Source organism: Neovison vison, chromosome 7, assembly GCF_020171115.1.
Source record: "Neovison vison isolate M4711 chromosome 7, ASM_NN_V1, whole genome shotgun sequence".
Lineage (NCBI taxonomy): Eukaryota > Metazoa > Chordata > Mammalia > Carnivora > Mustelidae > Neogale > Neogale vison.
Genome location: NC_058097.1, coordinates 27,434,533 through 27,462,166, shown reverse-complemented (window position 1 = coordinate 27,462,166; position 27,634 = coordinate 27,434,533). Strand labels below are relative to the sequence as shown.

The window sequence follows — 27,634 nt, the reverse complement described above, 5'->3', positions numbered from 1 at the left end:
CTTCTATCTGCTGGAATCAGATTAGACACTGGACTAGATTCCAGAACCATTTGTTCCAGGGTCCCTTGCATTGCGAGCTGGGAGCTGTTGATGACCCTTCAGATGATTTGTTCTAGTAACAGGGACACAGTGTTCAGTTACAGTGAAGCCCACGGTGGGCACGTTTTTTTCTGTTTTGTTTTTTCAGTTCTCTTCCCATTCTTCTGATCATGAGAAATAGAAATTCTTGAATTTGGTGTTACTATGTCTTTGACACCTCTTTAACACTTATTAATCTCCGTTTTAACAAGAAGAGATCAGGTGGCATGCTCAGAGTCTTTGGTAGGCAACAGTATTTGCCTTTAGCTGGGGTGGGGAAGGCTGACAGAGGAGGAGATTTAGAAGGAAAATCAGTAGTTCAGTGAGGGACTTCTTGGTCTGCAGCGCCTCGTGCATATGTAAGTGGAGATATTGAGGGGCACCTGGGTGGCTCAGTCAGTAAGCATCTGCCTTTGCCTCAGGTCATGATCCCAGGGTCCTGGGATGGAGCCCCACATCAGGCTCCCTACTCAGCGGGGAGCCTGCTTCTCCCTCTCCCACTCCCCCTGCTTGTGTTCCCTCTCTCACTGTGTCTCTTTCTGTCAAATAAATAAATAAAATCTTTAAAAAAAAAAAAGTAAGTGGAGATGTTGAGAGGCAATCCAAAGCCTGAGCCTGGGGGCATTGCTGTGTTTAGAGATTGGATTCTTTCCTCACGGTTAGCCAGTGCATAGGTGTCTTTCCCACTTGTTGGCTAAGTGCCTTTGCATTGGCTAACTCACGAGGTTTGCTTCCCATCACTTCTGGACCACTTCTCGGCAGCCGGGGCCACGTGATTGTCATTAGTGTTCCATGCGTCTAACCCAGCAGCACTTACTTAAGTGCAGACCTGGCCTGTGGCCAAACTTCCAGCTGTACAGAGCCTTCGGGTTGGCTATGCATCTTGTCAGATCCGTAGGGGGTGTGGAATCGTCCCAACAAGGCTGACTGAAAGGATGGAAGCAAGGTGGACCTGATTCACAAGTTTGAACATGGTTCCTACTACATGTTCCAGATTCACTGGACCTGTCAAATTCCTGGCTACTACCCATATTTATTAGGACAACAACAACAAAAAAAAAAAAGAGGGAGGAGGAGAAGAAGAAACCTGCCATGAGTTTAGCACTTTTCCTTCCTACTAACATGCTGGGAATGTTTATTTTGCCAGGAACATGTGGCTAATGTCACTTAAGCAGCTCTTTGAAGGGGTGACAGGGCCAGTGGGCCATAGCTGAGGGCGGCAGATTGGTGGGACCTGTCTGGTCTCCAGAGCACCCTGGCCCTGCCCCACAGCAGGTGGCCAGACTCAGGTCCTATCTGAAAAGGCACATCAGCCCGTCCAGCTTTTTCCAGAAGCCAAAAATGACATCTCCTGATTCAAATACATTTGCTCCAATAAAAAACAAAACCAAACTCAAAAAACTCAAAACCATTGCAGACCAAACAAAACACATCTCCCTCTGTTGGCCCAAGTCCAGGATGCAGATGGCCAGTTGGAGGCCTCTGCTCTGGGACAGTGGGCCAGCTGGTCACCCTAATACTTGTATCTCCCCCCATTACTGGAAAATTGGGCCATTATCAGGGCCATTGGAATGGAGATAATGGAGGAACCACTGTTTCAATCCCCCGTTCTACCCTTTACCAGCGCTGCGACATTGGCCAAAGAACTGGTTAACCTCTCTAAGCCTCAGTGTCTTTATCTGTAAAATGGGGATAACTGTGTTACTCATCCCTGAGATCTGTTATGAGGATCCAGTGAGATAATATATGTAAATACCTAATCCAAAGTTAGTGTTTAATCAGTAGGAGCTGTTATTATTCAAATAGTATCTGTAGAAATGCTGGGAGAACTTAAAAGGAAGCATTGGTTATTCATCGCCGTGAGGGGCAGCGGCACAGCAGCTAGACCAGGAAACCCCTCGCTTTGTCCCTCCAGCAGTGGGAGGCAGCAAGCCTGTTCCACGAATGGCCTTACTCAGCCATCTCACCTTTATTTGGTTCATGAAAGCAAGGGCAGTGATAATATTCCTGACATCCTGGGACTTGCTGTGCAGGACCACCCAGAGCTGTGGCCCCACAGCTTCCCTGGGAGCTGGTGTCGGGGACTGGCAGCCCATCCAGGAGACTGAGCGGTGCTAGGGAAACAGACGCAGAGTTTTCGTCTTCTCCTTCAAGAGCAGTGAGGGATGAGTGCGTGCCGTGCCTCTTGCCTGAAAGCAGGACTGGGAGAGGGGTTCGTCTGAGGTTGGACAGGGGAGCCCCGTTTTAGCTCTGGCCCCTGAGCCCCGTTGGTACTTCTCATTTTGAGGCGACAGCTCGGTCCAAGCTGCTCCTGCACACAGCTCTTTGTTCTTCGTAGAAAGCACTGCCAGGCACACACTTGGCTTCCTATGGCCCATTATTAGAGGCTCAGAGTATGGTAACAGGCTTGCAACAACAGACCCCCGCCCCATGCAGCTGAATATTTGGTTACGCGTTCCTGTACAACCATTGGGAGAACCCCAGGGTTGATCTGCGAGCCGTGCAAGTCTGCAAGTCCATGTTGGAGCTGGAGAAGGCTGGAGCCTTCCAAGGGCATAGGCAGCACCACCCAGGAAGGCCCACCAGGAACCGGAGCCACACATCAAAATTAGACTGAGCACACCACCGGCCTCACACACTGCAGAAATGCTGCCTCCCCACACACCGAAGAGACCAGGGACCATGCCTTGCTTGCACTTCGGGGGTGTTAGGAGGTGTTTACTGAATTGAATTCGGCAGTCCTATTTGTGTCCAATGCTGGAAGATGGTGTGTATACTCTGCCCCTCCCACCAGCCTTCCCAGTCCCTAACCACACAGCTCCCAGACCATCCTGATGAGTGAGCTTGTGGGAGCTCAGAGCACAGGGGTGCAGAAGTACCCTAGGGCAGTTGTCTCAGCAGTTGGCCCTGGTGCTAACAAGCGGGAGTGAATGTGGTAGAGCCACCTGGCAGGGGCAGGGATCTCCCCGGACATACTCCACCCGTTCTTTTGTCGTCCACACCTCCCACAACCTTGTGTCTGCCTCTGGGGCATTCAGCCCAGTGAGAGAGTGGAGACGCATCACAAGGAAGCGGTGTATCAGGTAGAGGGCGTTGAGTGGAGCAGGTACAGGGCTGGGAGGGGTCAGCAGAAGAGCCAGCACCAGGACGCCTGGATGGAGCCGTCGGTTAAGCGCCGACTCTTGGTTTGGGCCCAGGTCATGATCTCTGGGTCCTGGGATCGAGCCCCACATCGGGCTCTGAGCTCAGTGGGGAGTCTGCTTGTCTCCTGCTCCTCCTCCCACTCGCGTGCTCTCTTTCCCTCTCTCAAATAAATACATAGATAAAATACTTTGGGGAAAAAAAAAGAAGAAGAAGAAGAAGAGCCAGGATACAGGTTCATTTGATAAGATTTAGAGGTGACCGGATGTTTAACTAGGGCTAAGAGTTTCCAAGTCAGAGCCAGTGTGACGACAGAAACCTGACTGTTGAGACCCCTTCTTAATGTGGAAGCGCCCTTCCCCCTCCTTTCCAGTTGGCAGTCCTCTTGCCCCTCATCAGCCCAGTCTCCATCCCCCGACTGTGCTGGAAGGTCATCAGTGCTTCTTGGAAATGGTGGTTCACAGACTTTCCATAGAGTGGTTGGGGGCTTGGGCTCCTGGGAAGACCTGCCTTTCCTGACCCTGGGACAGCTCTTTAACTTCTCTGTTAGCCAGTTTTCTCGAGAAAACTAAACTGTTCCCTAAGGCTGGGTGCCGGGAGGTGAGGTCCAAGGATCTGCTGGAAGGGGTGAAGGTTTGAATGTCGGTGAAGCCCTCAGCACATGTTGGTAGCCTGTGGGGGTTCAACGGGTGCCACCATTGCTCCCCACGACTCAGCCTCACTGCCCCCCGTGTGCTGAGTGGCGTGCATTCGAGAGAGCTCAGACAGTAAGCAGTGTGCATGTCTCTTTCGTCTTTACCTGAGATGCTCGTGAACATCTGACCAAGCAGTGGATTCCCAGGATGGTAGCTTGAGAGGCCCATCCTCCTTGGAACGTTTGAGTTCAGTCTGAGCCAATTTCAGGCTTGATTCACATTCACAGTCCCTCATCTGCTAGTCACTGGCCCAGAAGCCGGTCTTCTCAGAACAGGCTTGGAGACCGCGAGGGATCGGGAACTACGTACCCTCCTGTCAGCCTCGCAGGTGAGCAACAGAGCCATCGATGGAGCCCCAACTCCATTGCATGTTAAGCCCAGCTGAGGCAAAATTAGGCCAAGAGGGCACAGCCAGGCTCCCGCCTACAGGCTGAATGTATGCCTTCGGCCATAAGAGCAGAACACTCCACCCCACCCCAGCATCCCTAGAGAGGGGAATGGATGTGGAAGCCCACAAAGTGATTTCTGTGGACTCTCCTTTTTGGGCTGTGACCATACCTTAGCGGTTATTAACAAGGAGCTTCCATCTGCTTGAGAAAGGCTGGGGTGGGAAGCCCCAGAGGCCACGGCGGGGCCGTTTCATTCCACCACACAGAGACTAGCATCCTTTCTGGGCCACGGCCACCGCCAGGGAAGGAAGGCTGGCCAAGCTGGGTTTTGCTCTGTTTTTCTGTGACTATATTTCTTTTGGTCTGGCAAGACAGGCCTTCACCTGGAATTCTCCCTCACCTTCTTTTTTTTTTTTTTTTTTTTTTTCTTAAAGATTTTATTTATTTATTTGACAGAGATCACAAGTAGGCAGAGAGGCAGGCAGAGAGAGAGGAGGAAGCAGGGTCCCTGCTGAGCAGAGAGGCCCAAAGCGGGACTCGATCCCAGGACCCCGGGATCATGACCTGAGCTGAGGGCAGAGGCTTTAACCCACTGAGCCACCCAGGCGCCCTCTCCTTCACCTTCTTTTAAAGACTCAATAAAGGGATGATGCAGAGGGAACCGGAAGAACATGTTACAGAAAGGCTCAGGGACCTGAGTACAGACGTGGCCGTCTGTGTCCGGCAAAAGCTGGCATGACAACTGACCGCTGCTGTTTGCTTTGAGGGAGACATGAGTTACCTTGGAGAGGAATGTGGATTCAGACTTGCTTTTGGCAGACATTACCACAAGCGTTGCCCCCAGCGGACATTGTGACTTTCCCCCCCAAAGAGCCCTGTTTTGGTGATCTCTACCTTTTGCCTTGAACTCTCTTAGGTAGAGATCTGAGAAGGGTGCTTTTTGTTTATCTCTTTGTTTCAGAATAAAACACTCACCTAGCATTGTCTGCCGTCTGGGACGATGGCGGGGTGTAGGGAGGTCCATGGCAGATCTCCGAGTTGTCCCCTGAGTGCATGCCAAGCCACCTGAAGTGGAGAATGGGGGACTCTTCTCATGCCACTTTGTCTCTGCAAGTTGGTGGTGGTGTTTTGGTGTCCTTCCTCCCAATCACATGGTAAGAAGTGGAAGAAAAACAAACCCTGGTTAAAAAAGAACAGGAAGGGGAAAACCAAGAGCCTGTGAAAAGACTTTTTCCAGGCTGTTGAGGTCTGTAGTCTAGGAGCAAGAGGAATGACATTCCTGATGCTTGTTTGGGCTTGCAGGGCAGTGGACAGTGCTTGGGGAGCCGCTGGCCCCCGAAAATGCCTACAGGACAAAGTGACCAGCAACCTGGCTTGGTCACTGGCGAAGTGGGGTTGGGGTCCATCCTTTCCTGTAGTGTCGTAGCCCTCAGAGCCCCGAGAAGCTAAGCAGTAACTAGACACCCCCTTTCAGATCAGGAAGTCTGCACAGCTTGTCCCGTGTCCTGTCGCCGTCCTTCTAAACAAACTCCTGAGGGCTCTGCTGTCATCCTCATTTCAGTGTGGCTGAGGCATGGAAGGAAACGCATCGACTCGTGTAACTGAGTAGCCAGACATGTCGAGATCCAGGGATGTGCTACCCTAACTGGGCAGGTGGGGAGCAGGGGCTCGCCCCAGGGACTTAGACTAGAGATCGGGAGAGTCCCCATGGTGGGAGGAAGGCTCGTGCTCTCCAAAGGAGGGGAGAGTAGAAGTCGGGCAAACAAAAACAGCAGATGTCCGCGACAGCCCTCATGTGCCATTTACAAAGCTCGTCTTTGCTCATAGGCGGAATCTGCAGTGAGTCACCACTGCACCCCACAGCGAGTGGCAAGGGAGCCGCGAGGAACCCAAATAGGAGCCCTCCCACAGATTGCCAGAGTCCCACCTGGTCTGCCTAGATGACAGAGCCGGTCAGCCTGGGGCTGGAAGAGGAGAAGCTTAGGTGGCTCGAGCTGGCGAACGTCTTGTCTCTGAGCTGTCTGCCAGAGACGGTGGGCTCGAGTGCTCTTGTCTCCTTTCCTGTGCTTCTTGAGACCGGATCCAGGGCTATTGAACAGGGATCATAAATAATGAATAAACATTCGGTAGACAGGTGGGCAGAAGAAGTGCCCGGAGAGCACTTTTTCCCCAAGGATTGAGCAAGATGAACAGAGCTTTGCAGCCTCACTTGTGCCTTTTCCACAAAATATAATTAAAAAGTTGTGCACACGACCTCCCAATGTATATTATTCATATATGAAACATTGTACTAATAAGAATATTTCATTTCATTATGTCAGCAGAAGAAAGGGCAATCTAGCAGCTGCCCTAATAGGGCAGATGGGAAACCAGAAATGTTCCTTAGATTTAGGCAGTAAAATCAACATTGAACCAATCTGCCTCACTGCCAGGCTCTTCTTACTGTGTTTAATGAAAGCTCACGTCTTTACATAAGGCATAGTAAAAAGGGCTCAGAAGCCATAAAGCTCTCTGTCGTGTCTTCGCAACATAACCAATGAATTTAACACAGTGGCTTTGGATTTTCCGAGAAGTGAGCGTAGAGTGGGCAACATAGGGTGTCTGTATGTCCTGACCCGTAGAAAACCCGTGAGAACCAAGGTCAGGGATAAAAGGGAATGAACTCACATCAGTGAGTGAGGGAGTAATTCTAATTAACATCAGTAGGAAAAGGGCCACAGATTCTGGCCCCTAAGGAGGAAGACCAGTCAGCACCCAAGGTTGGGAGATGGGATTTACAGCTGGGGGGGAGGTAGTGGGTGGGTCGGGAAAGCACATTCATCCTGGCCCACAATTTAAAGGCCAGCTAGCTTCCCAGGAAGGAGTCACATGTAGAGCCACCATTTTAGAGCTGAAGAGTTCCTACACAATCGCGTTTCATTCAGCACCCTCAGCCAACGTTAGCTGATCATTCTTGATGTCTAGGCATTGCTTGGGGCAGTACGGTTGGTGAACAAGACCTATGGGACATGTCCAATTTCTCAGACCTAGTCAGTGGTGGACCCAAGGCTCAGGTCTCCTGAGCAAACTGGGGCCTAAGCCATCATAGTAAATGGAGCATTTCCTAAAAACACTGGAAGGATTAGGAAGCCAAGGCTATCCTCATAGTGGGGAGCACCTCTAGCACCAAGGTGGAGCCCCAGGCCAAGGTGATGGCACTAACCAAAGAGGGCTAGGTCAGACTCCCCAGCTCTCCGGGCATTTCTTCTGCCCACTTGACCTGGGGCTGTGATACTTGTTAGTGGTCACACTGCCTAAGAACCTGGGTCTTCTGCCTCCAACTCTAAGACATGACGTAAGTCTCTAATCCAAGGCCAGGGTCCCAGAATTCAGACCAGCCCCTCTGCCATGAAGAGAAAATGGAACAGGGCTCTAGAAGGCAGTGCTCTGAGCGTCACACCCTTCTGGAGTGAGAGCCGGCATGCGACCCCCCTCACCCACAGCACCAAGAGTCTTGGGAAAGGGCAAGGTCCACTCTGTTTTCCAGATAATGGCAGCAGAGACTCTGTCCTGGAATCACAACAAGTCCTGGCCTTGCCCCTGGCTCTGTCTGGTGACAATTGGCAGCTGACATCACTGCTTCTGGCCCGAGTTACCCCTTATTAAAACTGGCATCTTTATAACAGATTTCTGCAAGTCACTGTCAACAGGACATATCCCTTGTTTTGTACCAGTCATTCCCCCGGGGGACTGATTGGTTTAATACCATTATTTTAAATACCCTTCTATTCTATGTTATTCTAAGAATATCAAGTATTAAATATAGTCTTAATTACTAAGGGATCTCATCTATTTTTTAAATAAGTTTTCTCAAACCATACAACTTCATCCCACCATGAAATAGCTAGATTTTAAGTTGGATCTTTCTTCTCCTTTCTAGTTGAAAGGTCCCATTTGTGCTCACATGCTTCGCTCGAGCCCAGCCCGGAAGGCCAGGGGTCACCCAGGCTTTAGCTTGTCCCGTCCAGGTTTTGTAGCTTTCTGCCTTTATTAGGAGACATGGGCTCATGGTCAGGCAGCCTCCCCAACAGCTGACTTTGAAGCTGGGGCAAGCTCCCGTCCACAAGCAACCCGAGAGTCCGCTGATTGGGGCACAGCCGAATGACTCAGGCCCCACTCAGATGATGGGACACCAAGCAGCCAGTGACAACTGCTGGGTGATACGGAAGCACACTGTGTGATTCTGCTTCAGAAGACAGTACACTTACGGGCTCTCAGATAATAGGACTGAAATATACACTAACATGTGGATGGTGCTTCCCTGCAGGTGGTGGGATGATGGCTGATTTTTTTCTTTCTTTCTTTTTTGCTTAGCTGTATAAGTTGGAATCCCTAAGTGTTCCAACAACAGGCCTTTTCATCAGAGCTGGAGAAGTCAGGGAAGGAGGAGGGAGAGCTGCCATTTAAAAGTGATCCACACCTAGAGCAGAACCAATGGCAGAATTCACAATGGTTTATGGGGGACACATTTTTTTTTAATAGGTGGCAGTTTGTTTTAATGCATATTATGAAAAAATATAAGTTTTACAATAACCCTACAGGATTAGCTCCCCACTGCCCTCATTATCCCTGTTACTTACTCCATTACAGCCCCACTGGCTCTTCACCATTCTTCTAATGCACAGGGTGCCGCAGGGCCTTTGCACTTGCTGTTCTCTTTATTCGAAATTGTCTTCCTCACATATATGTAAGGTTTGGTCTTCATCATTCAGGCCTCATTTTCATACACCACCTCCTTTCCTGGCTCCTAACTCTAACCCCCAACACTCTTCCTTTTTGTGTTTATCACTCTATAATATTTATTCATTTAGTTCTTTATTTTCTGTCTTCCCCAGCTACACAGGGAGTCCTTTGAAGTCAAGGGCTATGTTCATCCTGTTCACCACTGCCTGTATGAACAGCACTTGACACATTGTACTCAGTTCTGTGGATGGGAGGAAGAGGGAACCATCCCCTTGAGGATAGTTCTGGCTCTGCTATTCAAGGAAGCTTAGACCAGAGCAAACCTTCTAACCTCCCACCAGGGCCTCTGGCTCAGCTCTCTTGGAGCTCTGGGAAATCAGAAATCAGGGTCTCAGCATAGTTACCTTGTAAACACACACATCTTACCTCTGCCCAGTCAGGGGTCTCTGAGCCAGTCATTCAGAACATGGATATCCTCTGCACCCCGCCCCCAGCACCTTATTCATTTAGGTCAAGGCCCTGCTGCCCTGGGTTGGAGAGGGACCCAGACCCAGGAGACGAGAGTAGAAGTATAGCCCTGCTTTGGTACTGATCAGTACCTGTGACTTTTATACCTTTTTTTTTTTTTTTTTTTTAGATTTTATTTATTTATTTGCCAGAGAGAGAGCAAGGGGAGAGAAAGTGCACAAGCCAGGGGAGTGTCAGGAAGAGGGAGAGGGAGAAGCAGGTTCTCCACTGAGCAGGGAGCCTAATGTGGGACTCTTTCCCACGACCCCGAGATCACGACCTGAACCCAAGTTAGATGCTTAACCGACTGAGACACCCAGGCATCCTGGTCTGTGACTTTTAAATCACAGCAGCAGTTGGCAATTAATGGGCCTGAGCGGGTGCCAGGTCCTCCCCACACATTCTTTAATACTGCTGACTGCCCTGGGACAGAGGCATTATCCCCACTTGACAGAGTGGAGACCTGGGCTCACAGAGGTTGACAACCGGCCCGAGTCCACACTGTTAGCAATAGGAGCGTCCGGGTGTGTCCAGCCCCTAACAGGTACTCGGTATCTATTCGTGGAATGAAGGGAGGGAGGGAGGGAGGGAGGGAGGGAGGAAGTCAGTCAGCCAGTCATCGAGGGACCTGGGGCTGCAAGGCTGGAAATACCCACCTCCCATCCACCGCCAGCCCTGCACACACAGTACCTTCTGGCCCCCTGTTGACCGCTCTGCTTAGTCCTCACTCTTGGTGGCATCCACAGACTCAGGGGCCAGGGTCTCTCCTGCAGGTCGCACCCCACTGGGCAGGGCACTCGGACCCTCTGTCAAGTGTAAGTAGACACAAGAACCGTCGGTGGGAGCTTCCCCAGGGAAGAGGAGAGGTCTGGCTTTCAGCAGTGCTCTAGGCCCCTTGTCCCTGGGTGCCTCCCCTCAAGCTGGTCTGCTGTTCCTGCCAGTACTCTCAGGCTGGCCGGTGTTTGCAACCTTTCCCACACTGGGTTAACTTGCTGTTTACAGGTTTTCCAGGAAGTTGGGTGGAACCCTCCCTCTGGAGGAAACCTCAGACCTCCGCCCCAGATCCAGAGCAGCCCTCCTGTCTGGGATCTCTGGTTTCCAGGCTTCTGTTCCTTCATCACCCATTTCCCCAGTACCCCGTGTGCCTGCTGGGGGTGGGGAGGAGGTTCTGGAAGACACGCAGGGACCACGTAGAGAGGGCCACCTTGGCACGTGCTGGTCCCCCTCTCTGGAGTCCTGTCTGCCTGCGTGTGCAGCCAAGCCCATGCTGTAGGGCCTCCTCTTGTATCTCTTGCCACTGGTATTTTTCTTCTTGGTGGCATTCACTCCAATTACAATTTAATTACTCATTTGTGAAATTGCTTATTCAGTGCCTACCTTCTGCAGTAGAATTCAAGCTCCATTGTGTCTTCCCATTCACTCTTAGATCCCCAGCCCCTGATACCATGCCAGTAGTAGCTACCCAAACATTGGGTAGAAAGTGTATTAGGGAATGTGTGAATGAATGAATGAATGAATGGACAGAGATGCTTACAGAATACCCTCAAAGAAGCCTCCAAATCATTGGGAGCTAGAGATTTTAAGACAGAAGTGGGGGAAAAAAATCTTTTCTGCTTTGCAACCGATAGATGTTTTTCTCACCTGGTGTCACCCACCCGTCCCCCTCCTCACGGGAGCACTACAGGAATTCAGAGGCACAATGGGGAAGGCCTCTGGGAATTCTGTCCCTGTTCTGCCACAAGCTAACCATGTGCCTGTAAGCAAGTCTTTTCTCTCTAAGTCAGTGGTTCCCGCCTGGAAAATGACTATTTCTATGTTGGCTCCAAGGAGGACTATTTCCCTGTCCCAGCAGAGGGCACCGTGGTAGGAGCACGCCCTCTGTTATCAGATGGCCCCAGCATTGATTTGGCAGTTCGGTGGTGTCACTGGGAAACCCCTGGAGCCCTTAGATCTGCCATCTTCAGGATGCTGGCATTTAACCTCAAGGTCACAAGATGGCTGCCATGGTGCCAGTATTCACTTTCTTATACAATCACATAGAGAGGCAAGAAGCCAAGGAATGGCCATTAGAGGGACAGCCAGGAGCAGGGGAGCAGTGGAGTAGGGAGGCAGGAAAGCTGTTCTCAAAAACCTCTCTCTTTGGACCAAGAAGGAAAACCATTTCTCCGAGGCATTTCTAGCCAACTTCCCTTCAGTCTTACTTGAACTGGATCACACGGTCACTCGTAGCTGCAAGGGAGGCCGAGAGAGGACCTCACCATGGTGAGAAGGGAATGTTTGTTGGGTGGCAGTCCAAGTGTCTGACACACAGACCTTTCATTTGGCCCTAGGCAGATACCACCTTATGTCGTTAGCAATGGTGTTCTCAACACGCACCTTATCGTCCAGAAGGAGGGCCCCAGGGAGGCAGAGACCAGGCTTTACGGGCTTCAAGGTCTGATAAGACCTTACATCAGGCTGAACCCAAGTGAAACATGTCAGAAAATTTCTCTTGATTAATGACTCTCCCCCTTTTTACTCTAGTCCTCTTCCCTGGCCAAAATGCCCCTGGTTAGACATGAAGTGTCTATTTCCCACTGGGAAGTATGTGTTGTTCTTTCAAATAACAAATGCAAGCTTTTTTAATGGAACAAAACAAACAACTAAATAAAAGAGGAAAAAAGTCACTGAATGCCACTGCCCAAAAATGATTATTGACGATATTTTGTTAAGCATCCTCCCCCCTCCCTCCTACTCCCTCCACACCCCTTCCTCCTACCAAAATCATCATACACAAATGTAGTTTTATAAAAGTGGCTTCACAGGACACACATTATACTCTCCTGGTGTTTTCATGTTCCAGTCCTGTCTGGGCCCCGTGCTGTCTGATCGGTTCTGTGGAGCCCCTAATCACTGTGTGTGAGTCATGGACTCACTGGCATCTCACCATTCACTGTTGGGTTAAAAATGTGTTCTGTGCATCCAGGGAGGTCCTTGCCCACCCCTGCGAGGTAAGGGTGTGGCTCCAGGGCCATAGCCCCGCGGCTGACCACATCTCCCTGACGACAGGGAACCGTTGTCAGGGATCACATAGTGAGGCACTCAACACCGACTCTAACCTAGACAGTCAGCGTATGAACCTTCGGCTGTGATCAGAAACACATTTTGTAACACCATTAAGCAGCCCCCAAATCAGGGAGTTCAGCTTTTTAGCTCGCTGCTGCTCCTGTGATGTTCGAATCTACTCCAGTTCCGAGAACGCCCCCTCTCCCTGCCCCATCTTCCTTTCTGTGGCTGAGGCTGTGGCTTCCTGCTCCCTGCAGGCAGTAGTCCTCCCGTGGCTTCCTGGCCATGTTGCTCTGTGGCCCCAGGTTACACCCCCTCCTCAAGAGGACCGACGGGGACAGCCAGCCAACTGCACCTCCCCCCCACCAAATACAACAACAACAACAGTAATAATAATAGCAGAACCGATCAAGTGCCTGCCATGCCCCGCGCTTGGCCTTTACACAGCGCAACTGGAGAGGAGAATTAGTGTTACCAGACTCATCTCCACGGAAAGCTGCGGGAGCTGAATCGCTAAGCAGTTAAATTACTCAGTCCCACAGCTCAAGTCTGGCTCCCAAAGCAGGCTCCCAAAGCACCCCACTTAATCTAGATCCCTAACAGGACTACGGTGGGGGACAGACAGACATCCCCAGTGCAGGAGAAAGGGAAGCAGAGGAGAGGAATCCAGTCTAGCCTGGAGATGGCATGGAAAATCACGCGTTCCAGCAACTTCAGACCGTTAAGTTTCTGAACCACCGGAAGCTGGGAGTAAAACTGGTTGTTGGTGCGTTTGTCACCATCTCAGAAGCATCTGTGGTTCCAACTTGGGCTGTCTGGCTGCTGGGCCAGACGATCCTCCTCTGTCCCTTCCAGCTCCTGAGCCTGTGGTTCTGTGACCATATAAGGCCAGTGTGCCCAAGGAGTCTCACTGCAACGGAGTGCGTCCTGAGAGGGGGGAAAGCAGAGAGCAGAGCCCAAGTTCAGGCCTCCTGCAAGGTCCCCAAGGCCCCAGAGACAAGGAGCCAAGGCTGGGGAGGCTGGGGGTCCCTCCTTGTTGGCCTCTGCCCAGAAATCTCAGACCAGCTCTCCCTCCCTCCCTCCTTCTCTCTCCCCATTTCCACTTGAGATCTCCTCCTGCAGTTGCCTCGCCAGGTTTCCTGAGACTTTCCAGAGACCAGCCGGTGGCGCCTGTCCAAAGTCAAACACTCAGGGCTGCAGAGTCAGCCCTTGGTCCTCCCCTCAGGGTCCCTGACTTTGGTGTGGGCGCCATTGCAGCATCTAGCTTGGCTTCCCTTTGCCAGCCTGGCTCTGCAGGCGTAAGAAATCTGGTGGATTCCCACCCCACCCCAACTCTCACACTCACACTTACACACACACACCCGCCTCCGGTTAGTGAGCTCCTTGGAGAGAGGTGGAGCTTGTGCGTCTGTCTACTCCTGGCTCACGTAGTTATGTCCCACTTTCTCTGAGTGCTGTCCAGAGCCCAGCACTGAGCCAAATAACGCGGAGAAGAGGAAGCGAGATGGCTGGGCTATGGTACCTGACCTCCAGGGGCTGACAGGCTGGTGGTAAAGACAGAAAATTAATAAACAAGTCTAGCAGGAGATGATCTCTGCTTATTGTGGTTCTCAAGGTGCAAAGCATGTTTTATCACGACTCTATCAGTTGTAAGTGGCAGAAACCCAAGTCAAATTAGGAGAATGATTGGGCTCCTGTCACTCAAAAATGTAGAGATAGGATTAGCTTCAGGTATGACTGGATCCAGTGGCTCACAGGATGTCTCTGGGATGTGATCTGACCCTCGGATGAAGATCAGTTTCTGGGGCTATTGCACTATGATACTGGAAATGCCACTGACTGTCGCTAAGCTGTCACACGCAGCCTTACTCCTGCTTTCCAAATCCTAGTGCTATGTCCTCTAGGGCTCAGACCTAAGCGGTCACAAGAGCCTAGACTCCCCTGGGCTGCCTCTCCAACCCCTAACCGGGGGCACCTGGCTGGCTTAGTCAGTAGAGCATGTGACTCTCAATCTCAGGGTCATGGGTTCAAGCCCCACTTTGGGAATAGAGCCTCCTTAAATAAATAAATACATACATACATACGTACGTACATACATACATAAATAAAAATAACCCTGACCAGACGCCTCTTTTCCTTGCCCCACACTCCTTGCACTGATACCATAGGACATGTTCTGATATTCACTTTGTGTGTGAGATCTCTGGATCCTCTGGGAGCCTGGATACAGGGATCTAGGGCAGAAGTGACTCTGCCTCTCAGCATCTGTCTGGTGGTCACAAGTAGGGTCTCGAATGCCACTCTGATGCTTACCAGCTGTGTGACCTCAGGTAAGTGGCTTAGTCTCTCTGAGCTTCAGTTCTCTCATCTGTAAAGAGATGATAATAGTTTTCATCTCCTAGGATTGTTTTGAAGATTAAACGAGAGGGTATGTGTAAAGCACAGAAGGCAGAGAGTAAATCCCCCAACATCTACCACTGTTCTTATTTTGGTCCTTGATACCAATGAAGGAAATTCTGTTTGGTGGGGGGGGGGTCTGGCTTTAGAATGCAACTATTACTACTCACAGCTATCATTTATACATACTTACTATATAGTAGGCATTTTGCATTTATTCCTCACAACAGCTTGTCGTATAGGAGAAACCCAAGACCTGAGGGTTTAAATCCTTTACCAGTGACACCCAGCTCATCAGGATAGAGCTAGGGTTGCCCACATCTGTCTGGCTCCTTAGCCCAAGAAGTCAGCCTCCACTGCTCTTCTCTGCCTCTCTGGATGACATGGGGAATAGCAAATAAAGGGGCCTCAAGTGATACTTTTAAGGATATATGACTCAAATCCCTGTTGGGGGGAGAAGATGAGGAAGGTGGCGTGAAAGCAATACTAGGGCTGACACTAAAAACATCAGTGTTTTTGCCTGAATGATGGGATTACTAATAGTAGTTTTGGTTTGGTTTGGTTTTGGTGTTGTCTTATATCATCCAACTTTCCTTACTGGTAGTAAGACCAATATACTTACTACTTGGTAAAGTCCAACATAAAATTCTACCCTGAAACAGGAAGCCCAATTTTAAGCTACTGTCCGCCCTTTTGAACAAGTAATTGAACTAGTAGTCATGATTGGAGCAAGTTTTCCCTGCATTGCCTCATTTCTGCAAACCTCCCCTGAAGCTTCTTTATTTTAGCCCCCCGACCCCCTGCCCGGGCACCAGGCTGAGACCTTCCAGGTGGTTTTCTACCCAGTCCAGCCCAAGGACTGAGGTGGGGTAGAAAAGTGAAGTATACTAGGGAGCCTGTGCTCTACTCCTGGACGGAGAAGACATTCGGCCAATTACTTAATCTCTCTCGGGCTCACTTCCTCTAATGTCAAGTAGGTATAATAAAAAACCTGGCCTCCCTGCCTTAGTAGGTGCTATCATGACGGATACTAATGGGTGAGAAAAATTATACTTCTGTCCCGAGTGGGGGTAAATTCTGAAGGCCACCAAGGGTCTGAAAAGTACTCCCAGGGACCAAAATGAAGAATCAGAAACTCACTGCACTGGCTTCCTGTAAGAGGGTATCATGGGGAGTCACAGATCCCAGCTGCTCCTCTCAGGTCTCCCGGCGTGTCCCACCCTCGGAGGGGAGTCTGGTCTTGGAGCCTGGGCAACACTGGGCTTTTTTATATAGCTTTTAAGTTGTCTAAAATTTATATTATATGTCTTAATTTACCATGCTGTACTGTTAAGTGCTTCGTGTATATGAATTTTTCAACAGTATATTTCCATTTTATTCCTCCCATCCTCTGTGCTATTGTTGCGTAAGTTTTCGTTTTACTTATGTTATAAATATCACAATACCTTTTTTTTAGCCTTTTTCCTCTCTTTACTTTAGTTTGGATCATTTCCATTGCTTATTGTTCAAGGTCACTAATCTTCCAGGAGTTAATCCCATATGGTGAAATTTTTATCTCAGATATTTCTTCTCTAGACACTCCATTCTGTTCTTTTTATGTCTCCCATTTCTCTACTCATTATGTCCATGTTTTTCTTTAATTTCTTGAAAATATTTTAAATGGGTCTTTTTAAAGTCTTACTAGTTATTTCCATCATCTCTGTCACTCCTGAGTCTGATTCTATTGACTGATTTTTCTCCTGGTTATGGGTTGCCCTTTGCTCCTTCACATAGCCAGGAATTTTGTATAGGATGCTACATATTAAAAATATTATATTGTTAGGTGTCTAATTTTGTTGTCCTCATTTAAAGAGAGTTGGACTTTATTCTAAGGCAATTAAGTTATTTGTAGATCAGTTTGATGTTTTTGCATCTAATTTTTGAGCTTTGTCAGGGCACGTCTGAAGTAACTTTTACTCTAGAGCCAGTTTAGCCTTACTACTATGGCATGAGCCTTCTGGAGTCTCTGCTGAGTGTCCTCATGGCTTAATAAGGGCTCTCCACTCTGCCTGGTCAGAACTTGCACATCTCCCAGCCTTTGGTGAGCTTTGGGAAGTGTCCAGTTTATAAGCTCCCTGATGCTTGCTCCTTGCTGAGCTCATGCAATCCCACCCTATTCAGCCCAAGACTCAAAGAGATGCCTGGTCATGCATGGAGAGCTCTCTCTCTCTCTCTCTCTCTCTCTGTGGTTTTTTTCTCTCTGGTGCTTTGCCCATGGAATCCCAGCTACCTCAGCCTTCCTGAATTTTGATCTTTACCTCATCAACTAAGTGAGACTGCTCTGCTCTGCTTGGGCTCTCCCTCCCTTCATTGAGGGCTGATACATGACTCCTAAGTGGAAAGCCATCACAACCAGAGGACTCATCATATTTGTTTCCCTTGTCTCTAGGATCACAGTCCTGTACTGTGCCTGAAACTGCTTGGTGTATATATTTTCTCATTTTTTAGTTGTTTACAGTGGGAGCTAGCAATTTCCTCTAAGATCCCTCTGGGGTAGTGCACCAATGATCCAATCTGGGTGTATCTTCCCTCTAGAAACTTGGATCTAGGGTTAAAGAAGTCTAAGAAAAGTCAGAAGGGTCATTCTGATCTGCTTCTTAGAGAAACCCAAGCTAAAGACTTACCACCCAGTATCAAGTCAAATTTTACAAGAATTGTTAGTGTCCATCAGCTGGTGGTTGGGTAAATAAAATGTGGTATATCCATACAATGGAATATAAGTGGGCAATAAAAAGAGATGGAGTACTAGAAAATGCTATAGCATGATGAATCTGGAAAGCATGGTGCTAAGTGAAAGAAGCTAGTTATGAAAGACTGTGTAGTGTATGATTCCATTTATATGATACATCCAGAATAGGCAAATCTGTAGAAACAGAATACAGATTAGTGGTTGCTTACTAGGCATGGGGGGCGGGGAGTGACTACTAATAGGTAGAGGGTTTCTTTTGGAGAAGGACGAAATGTTCTAAAATTAGACTATAGTGTTGCCCAAGCTCGTAAATGGACTAAAAAACACTGACTTGCACACTTCAAGTGGGTGGATTGTATGGCATGTGGATTATATCTCAGTAAAACTCTTTTTAAAAAAAGATTTGCGAGCGATTTCCTTCTGCGCTGAAGGTAATGAAGGCATGGGAAGGTGCTGTGGTGGGGTGGAAGAGAAGCCTCACCCCTTAGATTGATGTATGTCCGTACTGGATGGCGTATTCAATCCTGAACAGTAACACGTGACCCGTGAAGAGTGTGCACGGTTATCTTGGGGGCCGTGGTGGCTCCTGTCCAAGGTTAGTCTTCAACACCATTCGCTTCTTCTTAATTACTTCAACCGGAAGAGAATCCATGCCAAGTTTTAGTTTTATCACCTCTTCCCAGCCTTCTCTCCTCTCTGGAACCTGGGGAGCAGTGAGCATGTATTGAGTGACTACTGTGTGCAGGGAGAAGGGACATTAGGGCACATCTAGCCTTACCCCTGACCTCAGAGGAACCTGAGAACAGGAGAGCAGAGAGTGTCACAAGGCCTCTGGGAACTATAATGTCACCTATGTGTCCCCTGTGTCACTGTTCAGAGCCTCCAGAATAAAGGTGACGTGGTAGTCAAATCCCAGCCGAGGATGGAAGAGCAGGTACACCCTTTCTGTGGAGTCTTCCATGCTCAAAGATGAAGACAGTTCGTTTAAGTGAGTCCTCTTACCTTCAAGCACTGTGAGCTTTCCCCAAAAGAAAAATTATTATTCGTTTGCAGGCTTTTAGCAGGGGTCTTCATCAACATAATTCTAAGTGGAAATTTAGGTTAAGACCCTGAGCTGTGCTTAAAAATACTAACGGCTCACATATATTGAATTCTTACTGTATACCCACCCGCCCCCCCACCCCACCCCCACCGTTCAAAGCACTTTCAGGTACACTCAGCTCCTTGCTGACGCCATCTCTCTCACTGTGTCCAAGGAATGGAAAAAGACTGCATTTCTTCTTACCACTATTCTGTTTTCCTGCTGAATTTTCAGTAATTCAGGTAGAGTCTTCCTTCAGCTCAGGAATTCCGCATCCAGGTCGGACCCTGCCCTCGGCCAGCTAAGCCAGCAGGTTGACCCCAGAGGCTTGACAGGCCTTGGGCTCTTGGTGCCAAGTGAGAACAGTGCACTCATCAGATGCGGCCTGTGTGCTTTTTCTCTAGGATCATCCACGAAGATGGCTTCTCCGGAGAAGACGTGAAACAGTATAAGCCTGTTGTCTATAGCAACACCATCCAGTCATTGGCAGCCATCGTCCGGGCCATGGACACTCTGGGCATCGAATATGGTGACAAGGAGAGAAAGGTAGGCTGCTGAGCCCATGGGCACTGTAAGGAGAAGGCCTGTCCTCCTTATAATGTCGGCTGCCTTATAGGAACCAGAAGAGAGTGCTGTCTGTGATAGAGAAGGCTAGTCTCCAGCCCAAGCCAATGCACCAGTCAGCCTGGCAAATTCGGTCAAACAGGGGTGTAGGTGCTGGGCACACCTCCAAAGCAAAGTCGCCAACAAAGACGACAGCCACCCAGTGCCGGGGTTTATTCTGCATATGACAGAGGGTTGCTGATGTCTTAAATTGGGACTCCCGCAGCATTATACAAGTACTTGCCCTTGGGCAGTTAACTTGAACCGAAGTATTTCTCAAACCAGATGAGAAATACCTGAGCACCATCTCCCCTCCTCAGGAGAGCATCCCTTGCCTTCTTGGGAGCAGGCTGTAGCCATTTGGATTTGACTCTCTATCCTCCTTTACACCAGGGGATGTGTTGTCTGCCTCTCCCGGGTGAGCTGGAGGGCCTAAGGGGCTCTCTTTCCTGCAGGAAGTTGATATTCTAGAATAGTGACTGTTTTAATTTTTTTTTTAATTTTTTAAAATTCCAGTGAGTTAACATATGCTGTTAATATTCATTTCAGGTGTACAATTTAGTGATTCAACACTTACATATAAGGGACTGTTTTTCAGTTGAATTCCCAGGTGTCTGATAAGTGGTGAATGGAATAAGTGTATAAAAGCCTCTTATTTGCAAACATTTGCATTAACCATAAGACTGAAACATACACAGCTATACTTGGCAAAGCTAAATAAAAGAGAGAGGGAAGGAAGGAAAAACAGTCTTAGAGAATTCTATCCAGAAGTGGCTCTATGTCCCCTGGTGAGACTGTGAATCCCAGCAACCCTTTCCCTATGTCCTGGAGGGCAGAGAAAGAGAACAGATGGGGAGGTCTTTGAGTGCCCAGACCCGCCTTTTGGAGCCTTTGGATAGAGAGAATTCATCTCTGATTACTGTGTGATTCAGTTGTGCGTTGTACATATCCTGTCTTTGCTAAAAAAAATCATCTCCTTCCCAGAGGAAAACTATCCTTGCCTCTGGGTCTGATGAGGAACCTTTGATAGATAGCTTTAAGTGTAAAATTCAGTATTTTATGCACAACATTCTAACTCCATGGGGCAGAGTCATGCCAGCTCTGGCATGGGCTTCTCCTCCATGGCGGGGGTGGGGGTGGTGTGGATGGGGGTGATTTGTTGATGGAGGGTGTGTCCAAGGCCAGCCTGGGCTAGAGAAGCAGGGCCCCTCCCACTGCTCCTCTGAGAGGCCAAGTTCTGCAACCAGTTCTGCAGAGGAAGCTCTTCCCACTGGGGGGACCGGCTTTGGTTTTGGCCATAGAGCCAGGGCCTGTGGAAAGAGGGGTACCACTAGTGCTTGTCTTATTTCCATTACATATAAGCTGACAGCTTCTAGTGGGCCAGGCACTGTGCTGGCTGCTGGGGATCCAGAAATGAACCCAGTGGGGGCGGCACCCTGAGAAACCAGGCATTTAGCACATACATACTCCCATCATCAGAATCAGCCTAGCAGGTTACAAGGCTCCATTTCTTTTAATAATAGTAATGGTCACGGTGATAATAGGAAGGGCTGTCTTTCATGGCGCACCTCCTTGCTGCCAGGCTCTGCACTGAGCATTTTACATATGCTAACTCATTTTCATTAACTCGGCCCTGAAAACCCAGAGCAGGAAATGCCTAGTGCGATCTTTAGACAAGGACAGGCCTTAGGCCTCTTGGCCAGAGGGAGAACAAGGTACCTGAATCTCCGTCCCCCAAATGACAGCAACTGTGCAAGAGGCACATATGTCCACAGCACATACCCGCCGCACAGACACACACATACGTACGTCCACGGCCCGTGCGCTCTTCCAAGCGGATGTGTGTTCACTGCCATGCCTGCCTCCCAACCATTTCCCTCCCAAAAACTTCCTGCCCTGACCAAAACACGGAAATTCATTCTGACTTTGGAATTCTTTTCTCCTTCAGTTCTGAAAGCACGACTTATTCCTGTGGGATTCCTGTCCCCCTCCCCACCATTTGATTATGCTGAACAGAGAGGGGATTGCTTGGGAATCACTGGGAATAAATACAGTGTATCAAGGACGGCGCTGGGGGCCCCTGGGGCCTCTGTGGGTCTTTCTCTTCTTTGAGGTTTCCCCCTTAGGACAGTCATCAAGCAGGGGGCCAGGGGAGGTACCAGTACAGAGGGACACCAGGAACAGAGTGGAGATGCCCGGAAGAGTCTGCCGGACATGGTAGCATTGGACGCCAGTCCTGTTAACAGTGGGTGGCATCACAGTGGGGTGTCTGACCCACCCCCAGGGCAGCACCAGCTCCTCAGGCACAACCCTCCTGGATGACAAAGGCCTCCAGGCCCTTGGGCACCTCTCTGTCATGTCCCCTGTGAGGAGCAGAAAAGTTGACCCAAGATCAGGCCAAAATGAGCCAGACATCTGGGGATGGTATTTTCTGGAAGTACGCTGGCATGGATTTGCCGTCTGGGAAGCTGAGTGCAGGGATCCCTATACATTAATCTGGGTTGGGGTGAAGAGGCAACTACTTCAAACTGAAATCTTCTTCTGGACATGGAAGGGACATTTGTGATGAAATCTGGCTCTGAGAAGGAGCCAACCATGCGAGCAGAGGGGAACAAAGTTTCCAAGTAAGCACCAAGGCACCAAGGTCCTGAGAAAGGAGTGAGGCTGGCATGTTGGAAGAGAGAATGCCTGAACCACACCCTGGGAGAGGGGTGGGGCCCTGGGGTACTGGACGCCTTTCAGTCAGATCTGCCTACAGCCAGCCAGATGGTGCCCAGATGCCCTGACCCAGGGCTGGGTCTCCAATAGCTTTCTCTTTCCTCTCTCAGGACCCCGGGAGGGGCCTACGTGGAGGATCTGCTGTTTGCATGTTGTGAAAAGTGCCCCATGTGGAGCAGATCCAGATTCGTGTTTTGGCCTCCAACGACTTCCTTTATTCTCTTAGCTTCTCCCCTTCTGCCCTCCTCCCCCAACCCATCATGAAACATCTAGAGGAAGACAGCCTCACATCCAGAATCTGCTTGGGCCAGCCAGTTTTGCAGTCTCCATACAAAGAAGCATCTAGAAGCTTCCCTTGCTGTACCTCATTAAAACAGGTGTCCCTAACTTCTCTTGGTAGCTGGCTCATCACCCTTCCTGGCTCTCCAGTAGAGGGAGAAGCGACTGCTTTCTCCTTCAGCCTCTCTGTGCATGAACCCAAGCCTGAAGAAGCCACTACATGGGGGCAAGCATCCAGGATTCCCCTTACAGCAGTCTGGGGCTTCCACACCCCATGTCCCAGGCACACCAGACCACAGACCCTCTCCCTAAAGACACCACACACTCGTATGCCTCCAGGCCTTAGCTCAGGACATACATCTGCTTCCAGTGCCCTTCGCCCCTTCTCTTCCTCCTGGAATTCCTCCTGTTGAGTGAGGCCCAGCTCAGCTCCTTTCTCTTCCATCCCCTTGACAGCAGAACTCAGCTCAAGGCTCTCTTTCCCTCCATTGAGCGCTTACCCATGCACCAGCATGAAGATTGGTTATGTTACTCTTTCCTTAAAGCTGCGACCCTTGTGCTCTAGGGTGATCAAGACCCTTTTGATCAGCTAATGAAAGCAGTAAGCCTTCTCTCCAGAACAGTACACACATGCACACATCTGGGAAATCCCACATACAATTTCAGGGGGCTCTGGCACTCATAAAGCCTGGAATAAGAACTCCTTCATGATTTTACATCCTTCTGCCCAAAGCCTGTGTCATTCATCTTTCACTCCCCTCCTCACCCAAACAACCTGCACAGGGCTCAGAATATAGTAGGCCTTCACAAAAAGCCCCTTGAGTGGAATGACATGTCTCAATTCCTCAGCTGTCACAGAAAAAAGGAAAAGTACCTGTGATTCATCACTAAATGAGCAGATACTGACTGAGTACCTACTATGGGTAGGCTTTGTGCTAAGTGTTCAGAGGTATGTGACACAGAGCCTTTAAGGAATTGATCTTTAAGGAGTTTATTTAAAACATATGAACATATAAGAAGGTGGAAAAAAGAGAGAGAGGGAAACAAACCATAAGAGACTCTTAACAGTGGTGAACAAAGCGAGGGTGGATGGAGGGAGGTGTGTAGAGGATGGGCTAGATGAGTAATGGGCATTAAGGAGGGCACTTGTTGTGATGAGCACTGGGTGTTGTATGCAACTGATAAAACACCAAATTCTACTCCTGAAACCAATATTATACTATATGTTAACAAACTAGAATTTGGGGGAAAAGGGAGTTGATCTCCTTGGGAAGACAGGGCTCACAAGCTGAATGCACTCAGCCATTAGAAGGCAGTCAGGGAGAGCCTCTTTGAAGAAATGAGGCTGGCACTGACCTTGAAGCAGGGATGTAGCTTGACAAGGGCAGATATGGGTAAGGAAAAGGACTTGAAGTAGGAGGAACAGGAGTAAAGGCTGTGGGTTGGTAGCGACCAAAACAGATCTGAGGGACAGAGAAGGCCAGTGGCCAGAATGGAGGGTTGGGATATGGTGAGGTGTGGGAGAGTTAGAAGATGCAGTGGGGTCCAGACTTAGGGGGGATGCGGGAGCTTGGAAGGTGCACCGAGGAGGTTGGATTTGATCCTGGTGGCAACAGGCAGCCATTGTTAGATTTCTGAGGATTTCTGGGGAGGGGTGGGATGAAAGTGAGTTTTTAGGAGAGTCTCATGATGGCCTGTGTAGGGGTGGAGGGACTAGTAAGAGGAGGACTGCAGGTAGGGAGGAAGGCTTGGAGCTACGGGGAATGACACACATGCAAAGCTCGGTTCTCCATGGCGGTTGGAAAGGAAGGGGAGCAAAGTGATGTGTGCTGATGAGAGGAAGGTGAGGGCCTGAGATTGATGGGCTGCTGGGGCAGAAGGGTGAGGATCCAGAGACTGGCTTACTGAGCGCGAGTGAAACCTGGAGCAGCAAGCAGGAGATGGGGCTGGACTGGGCTCAGTGTGCTGCGTCTCCTTGCGAACTAGTGGGCTGCCCGGCGGGAGTGATCAGCAAGCAGATGGATCAGAGAACCAAAGCTTTAGGAATTAAAGGTGGTGATAATAGTGACTTCTGGTCTGTATGTTTCAGGACCCCGTTGAAACAGTTGACATTATTTACTTAATCCTAACAACCACCTGTGCTGTGGTTATCCCTTACAAGTGAATAAAAGGAGGCCGGGAGGCTCAGTGACTTGCCCAAGGTCCTGCAGGCAAAACACGTAGGTATATGATCTAGATAGGACTCCTAACAAAGCTGTCGTCCCTGTGATTCGGGTCCAGAGCAGAGTCCCATTTAAATAGGCACAGCAAAATCACGCACACCAGATCTTTAAAAGAATCTCAATTCTCTATCCTAAGTCTCTCTAAAAATATGAAAAGGGACCCAAAGGACAACTCCCACTCCTGTTTTTTTTCATATATCCTTTCCCGTCGTCTTTCTCTTGTCTCCCCACCCCCACCATCTTGTGCTGTTTCCCCCCAATTCTACAGACACCCCCTCTCTACTCCCAGCCTTCAAGGCTTTCCCTCCTTTGGCCTCTTTCTCCTCCTCTCTCCCCCACCTTTTTTCTCCCTCTTTCTAACTCTCCTCTCTGTTGGGAGGCTGTTCTGTAACCTGTAAGAGGTTCCCTCTCTTCCTCTCCTCTCTCCCTTTTTCCATCTGTTCCTCTCCTTCCATCTCTCCTTCCCCCAACCGCCTCCTTTCTCCCACCCTCTCCTCCTCCCTTCCCTTCCTCTGCTTCCCTCTGCTCTCTCCCTCCTCACATGCCCCACCCCTCCACCCTGCTCATTATCATGTAAATTGTCTTAACCTTTGGAGCTGAGTCTCTCTCCCTCCTCCTGCTTCCTCAGTTCTCAGCCCAGGGCCTGCATCTGCATCACAAAAGCAGAGAAACTTGTCTGGCAGAACTGGCCTGAACTCAGACACTAAAAGAAAGAAAAGCTGGGGGAAACTGGACAAATACTGGGTTAGAAGGTTCGCTTGGACCAGTGTGGGGATGGGGACACAACCCCATGTTCACAGATTTTATTACACACGTACATATGAACATACGTAACACTGATGTGCATGTCTGTATACTTAGGTATGTAACACACATTGTAAACTAGCCGGACAATAAGAAGAAGTAATGCCTTGAACTTGTAGACTTTATTCAGTGGAAAATACTCTCATTTTCATTTGTTCGCCATCTGAACAGGTGCATGTTTCTCTCAATAAATCATGAACTTCTCAAGGACAGAATAGAGATCTTCAGTACAATGCCTGACACAAGAAGTATTAGATACTGTGTTCATAGCCCAGCTATACCACCAGCTCTATGGCCCTGGGCAAATTATTGAACTTTCTCAGTGCTCAGTATTTGCGTCTTCAAAATGGTCATAATCCTAATACCTTCTTCATTCTTCCGCTATAAGATTAAATGAGATAATGCTTGCAAAGTGTTATGCCCAAGTTTTCATGTCTGAGAGACCACCAAGGAGCCAGGCACGGATGCAGTCACACGTGGGTTTATTTGACAAGCTTAAGCTTGGGCCCAAGTATACCCGACACGGCGGAGTAGGGACTTGGACTCTGAACCAGATTACAGTCAGAATTTTTAAAGGCAGAGTAGGGGTGGACTCGGGTGGGTGAGGACAAAGGGGATTATGGATGATGTAAGTCTCCAAGGGGCTAGCTATTGTTGGGAGAAAGGTTATTTATTACCAATAAAAAAAATCTTCTCGTGAGACCCTTTAAATGTGTATCAGTGGGCCATATGCTTGGGAATGATTCTCGACACTATCTTGGAGGTTTAGAGATAAAGTAATTGTTTAAGTAGACTTACAGGATCCTGGTGGGACCTGTCGGGGTAGGGGGTCGGTCAGGCTAGGATTGTCCTTAGCAAAACCTCAAGGTGAGGGCAGTTAAGTCCCCAGGGGAGAGCCACTCTGTCTGTTTCAAGGGCTTGTCAGTAGGTAAGGAATTTTAATGATTTTCTTCTGCCTCTGTTTCCCACATCAGCTAAACTTGAGGTGGGATGGCCTTAATTTTCTCAGCCTCCACATTTCCCCCTGAACAATTTTGACCCTTAAATCTTTAAGGTTTTTGAAGGTGGAAGATCTCATCTTCTGTCACTTCTTCCTGCTGAATAGGGGCTTAGAGTTGTCCCTACCTACTCAGGTCAACATTGATCAGTTAGGGAATGTGTAGGGGAGTTATGAAAGACAGAGGCAGCTGAGTCCAGGGGTTTAAATCAATCATTAAAGGAGAGAGGGACTGTTTAAAGTGCTAACCTGAGTAGGTCAGAGCCCAAGAAATATTTTGTGATAATCTGGAACATCAAGATGGCTGCACTTATGTCAGGGCTAGACTCGAGATGGGTACAGCCTTGTTTTTCTTGGCCTCCACACAAAGTGCTTGGGATAGTGCTCGACGCATAGAAAGTTCACAGCACATATTAACTCTTGTTCTTTTTTGTTGGTTTTGTTGTTTATAATTATTGGTAAGATCTTGATGAGTTATCCTCACAGGGGTTTGGTGAGGAGTGGGTACAGTTTGATCTGCATTTTGCATGTGAGAAACAGAGGCACAAGGACAGGATTACTGACCTAAACAGGACTGGAGATTGGAGCTGGTTGGCGTGGCTGCCTGGTGCTCCTCTGTCCCACCAAGGGGCTTCATTAGAACTGCCCCCTCCCTCGCGTTCCCCGCCCCTCCCGAGATAAATGCAACTCTTTAGGGAGGCAGAATCACATTTCACACCTGGTTTCCGGAATGTCATCAGATCTCCTCTGGTACAAGAAATCTTGACATTTAATTCACACAGCGGAGCTCAGAACCCTATCTTTTTTTTAATCAGGGAAATATTGTGGCCTCATCTGCACGGCGCGTTTGCCCTGTAGTTTACATGAATTCTGAATCGGGCAGAAACAAGGATGCTGTCTGGCCTGTGTCCGCCTGGAGAAACCTCAGGGGTGGTTGTCAGATCTGATGGGGACTGGGGAGGTGACGGATGACGGCCTCCGTGCACCTGTACCCAAACCTGACGCCAGGAAGAGGCTTCCGTGTGGCAACAGCCTGGACGCCTGCCGCGCCCTGCACACCTTGGCTCTCCAGTCACACCAGCCCAGGCCCAGTCCTGCTCTGATCCTTGGCCTGGCCAGATGGGTAGAGCTGAAAACTCCTCCATTCAAAACCATCGTAATTCTACTGCTCCATTTTGCAGATGGGGCAAAACAGGCCCCATATGGCCCAAACAGGAAAAGGACTTAC

At 49.2% G+C, this 27,634-nt stretch overlaps 1 protein-coding gene and 1 long non-coding RNA gene across 4 annotated transcripts in view; one reads left to right on the top strand and one right to left on the bottom strand.

The window, feature by feature from the left end:
- The window catches only part of GNAO1 (G protein subunit alpha o1), a 165,875-nt gene that overhangs the window by 63,624 nt on the left and 74,617 nt on the right, over window positions 1-27,634 (top strand). For all 3 annotated transcript variants that reach the window (XM_044256116.1, XM_044256114.1, XM_044256115.1), the window contains exon 3: window positions 19,188-19,329. In XM_044256116.1, the coding sequence (XP_044112051.1) occupies window positions 19,188-19,329 (142 nt within the window). The remainder of the gene's footprint in view (window positions 1-19,187; window positions 19,330-27,634) is intronic.
- Window positions 5,318-10,316, bottom strand: LOC122911437. The gene is made up of 3 exons (XR_006385464.1): window positions 10,223-10,316; window positions 6,231-6,391; window positions 5,318-5,482 (listed from the first exon to the last, which is right to left on the bottom strand). It is a non-coding gene; the product is annotated as an uncharacterized LOC122911437 (long non-coding RNA).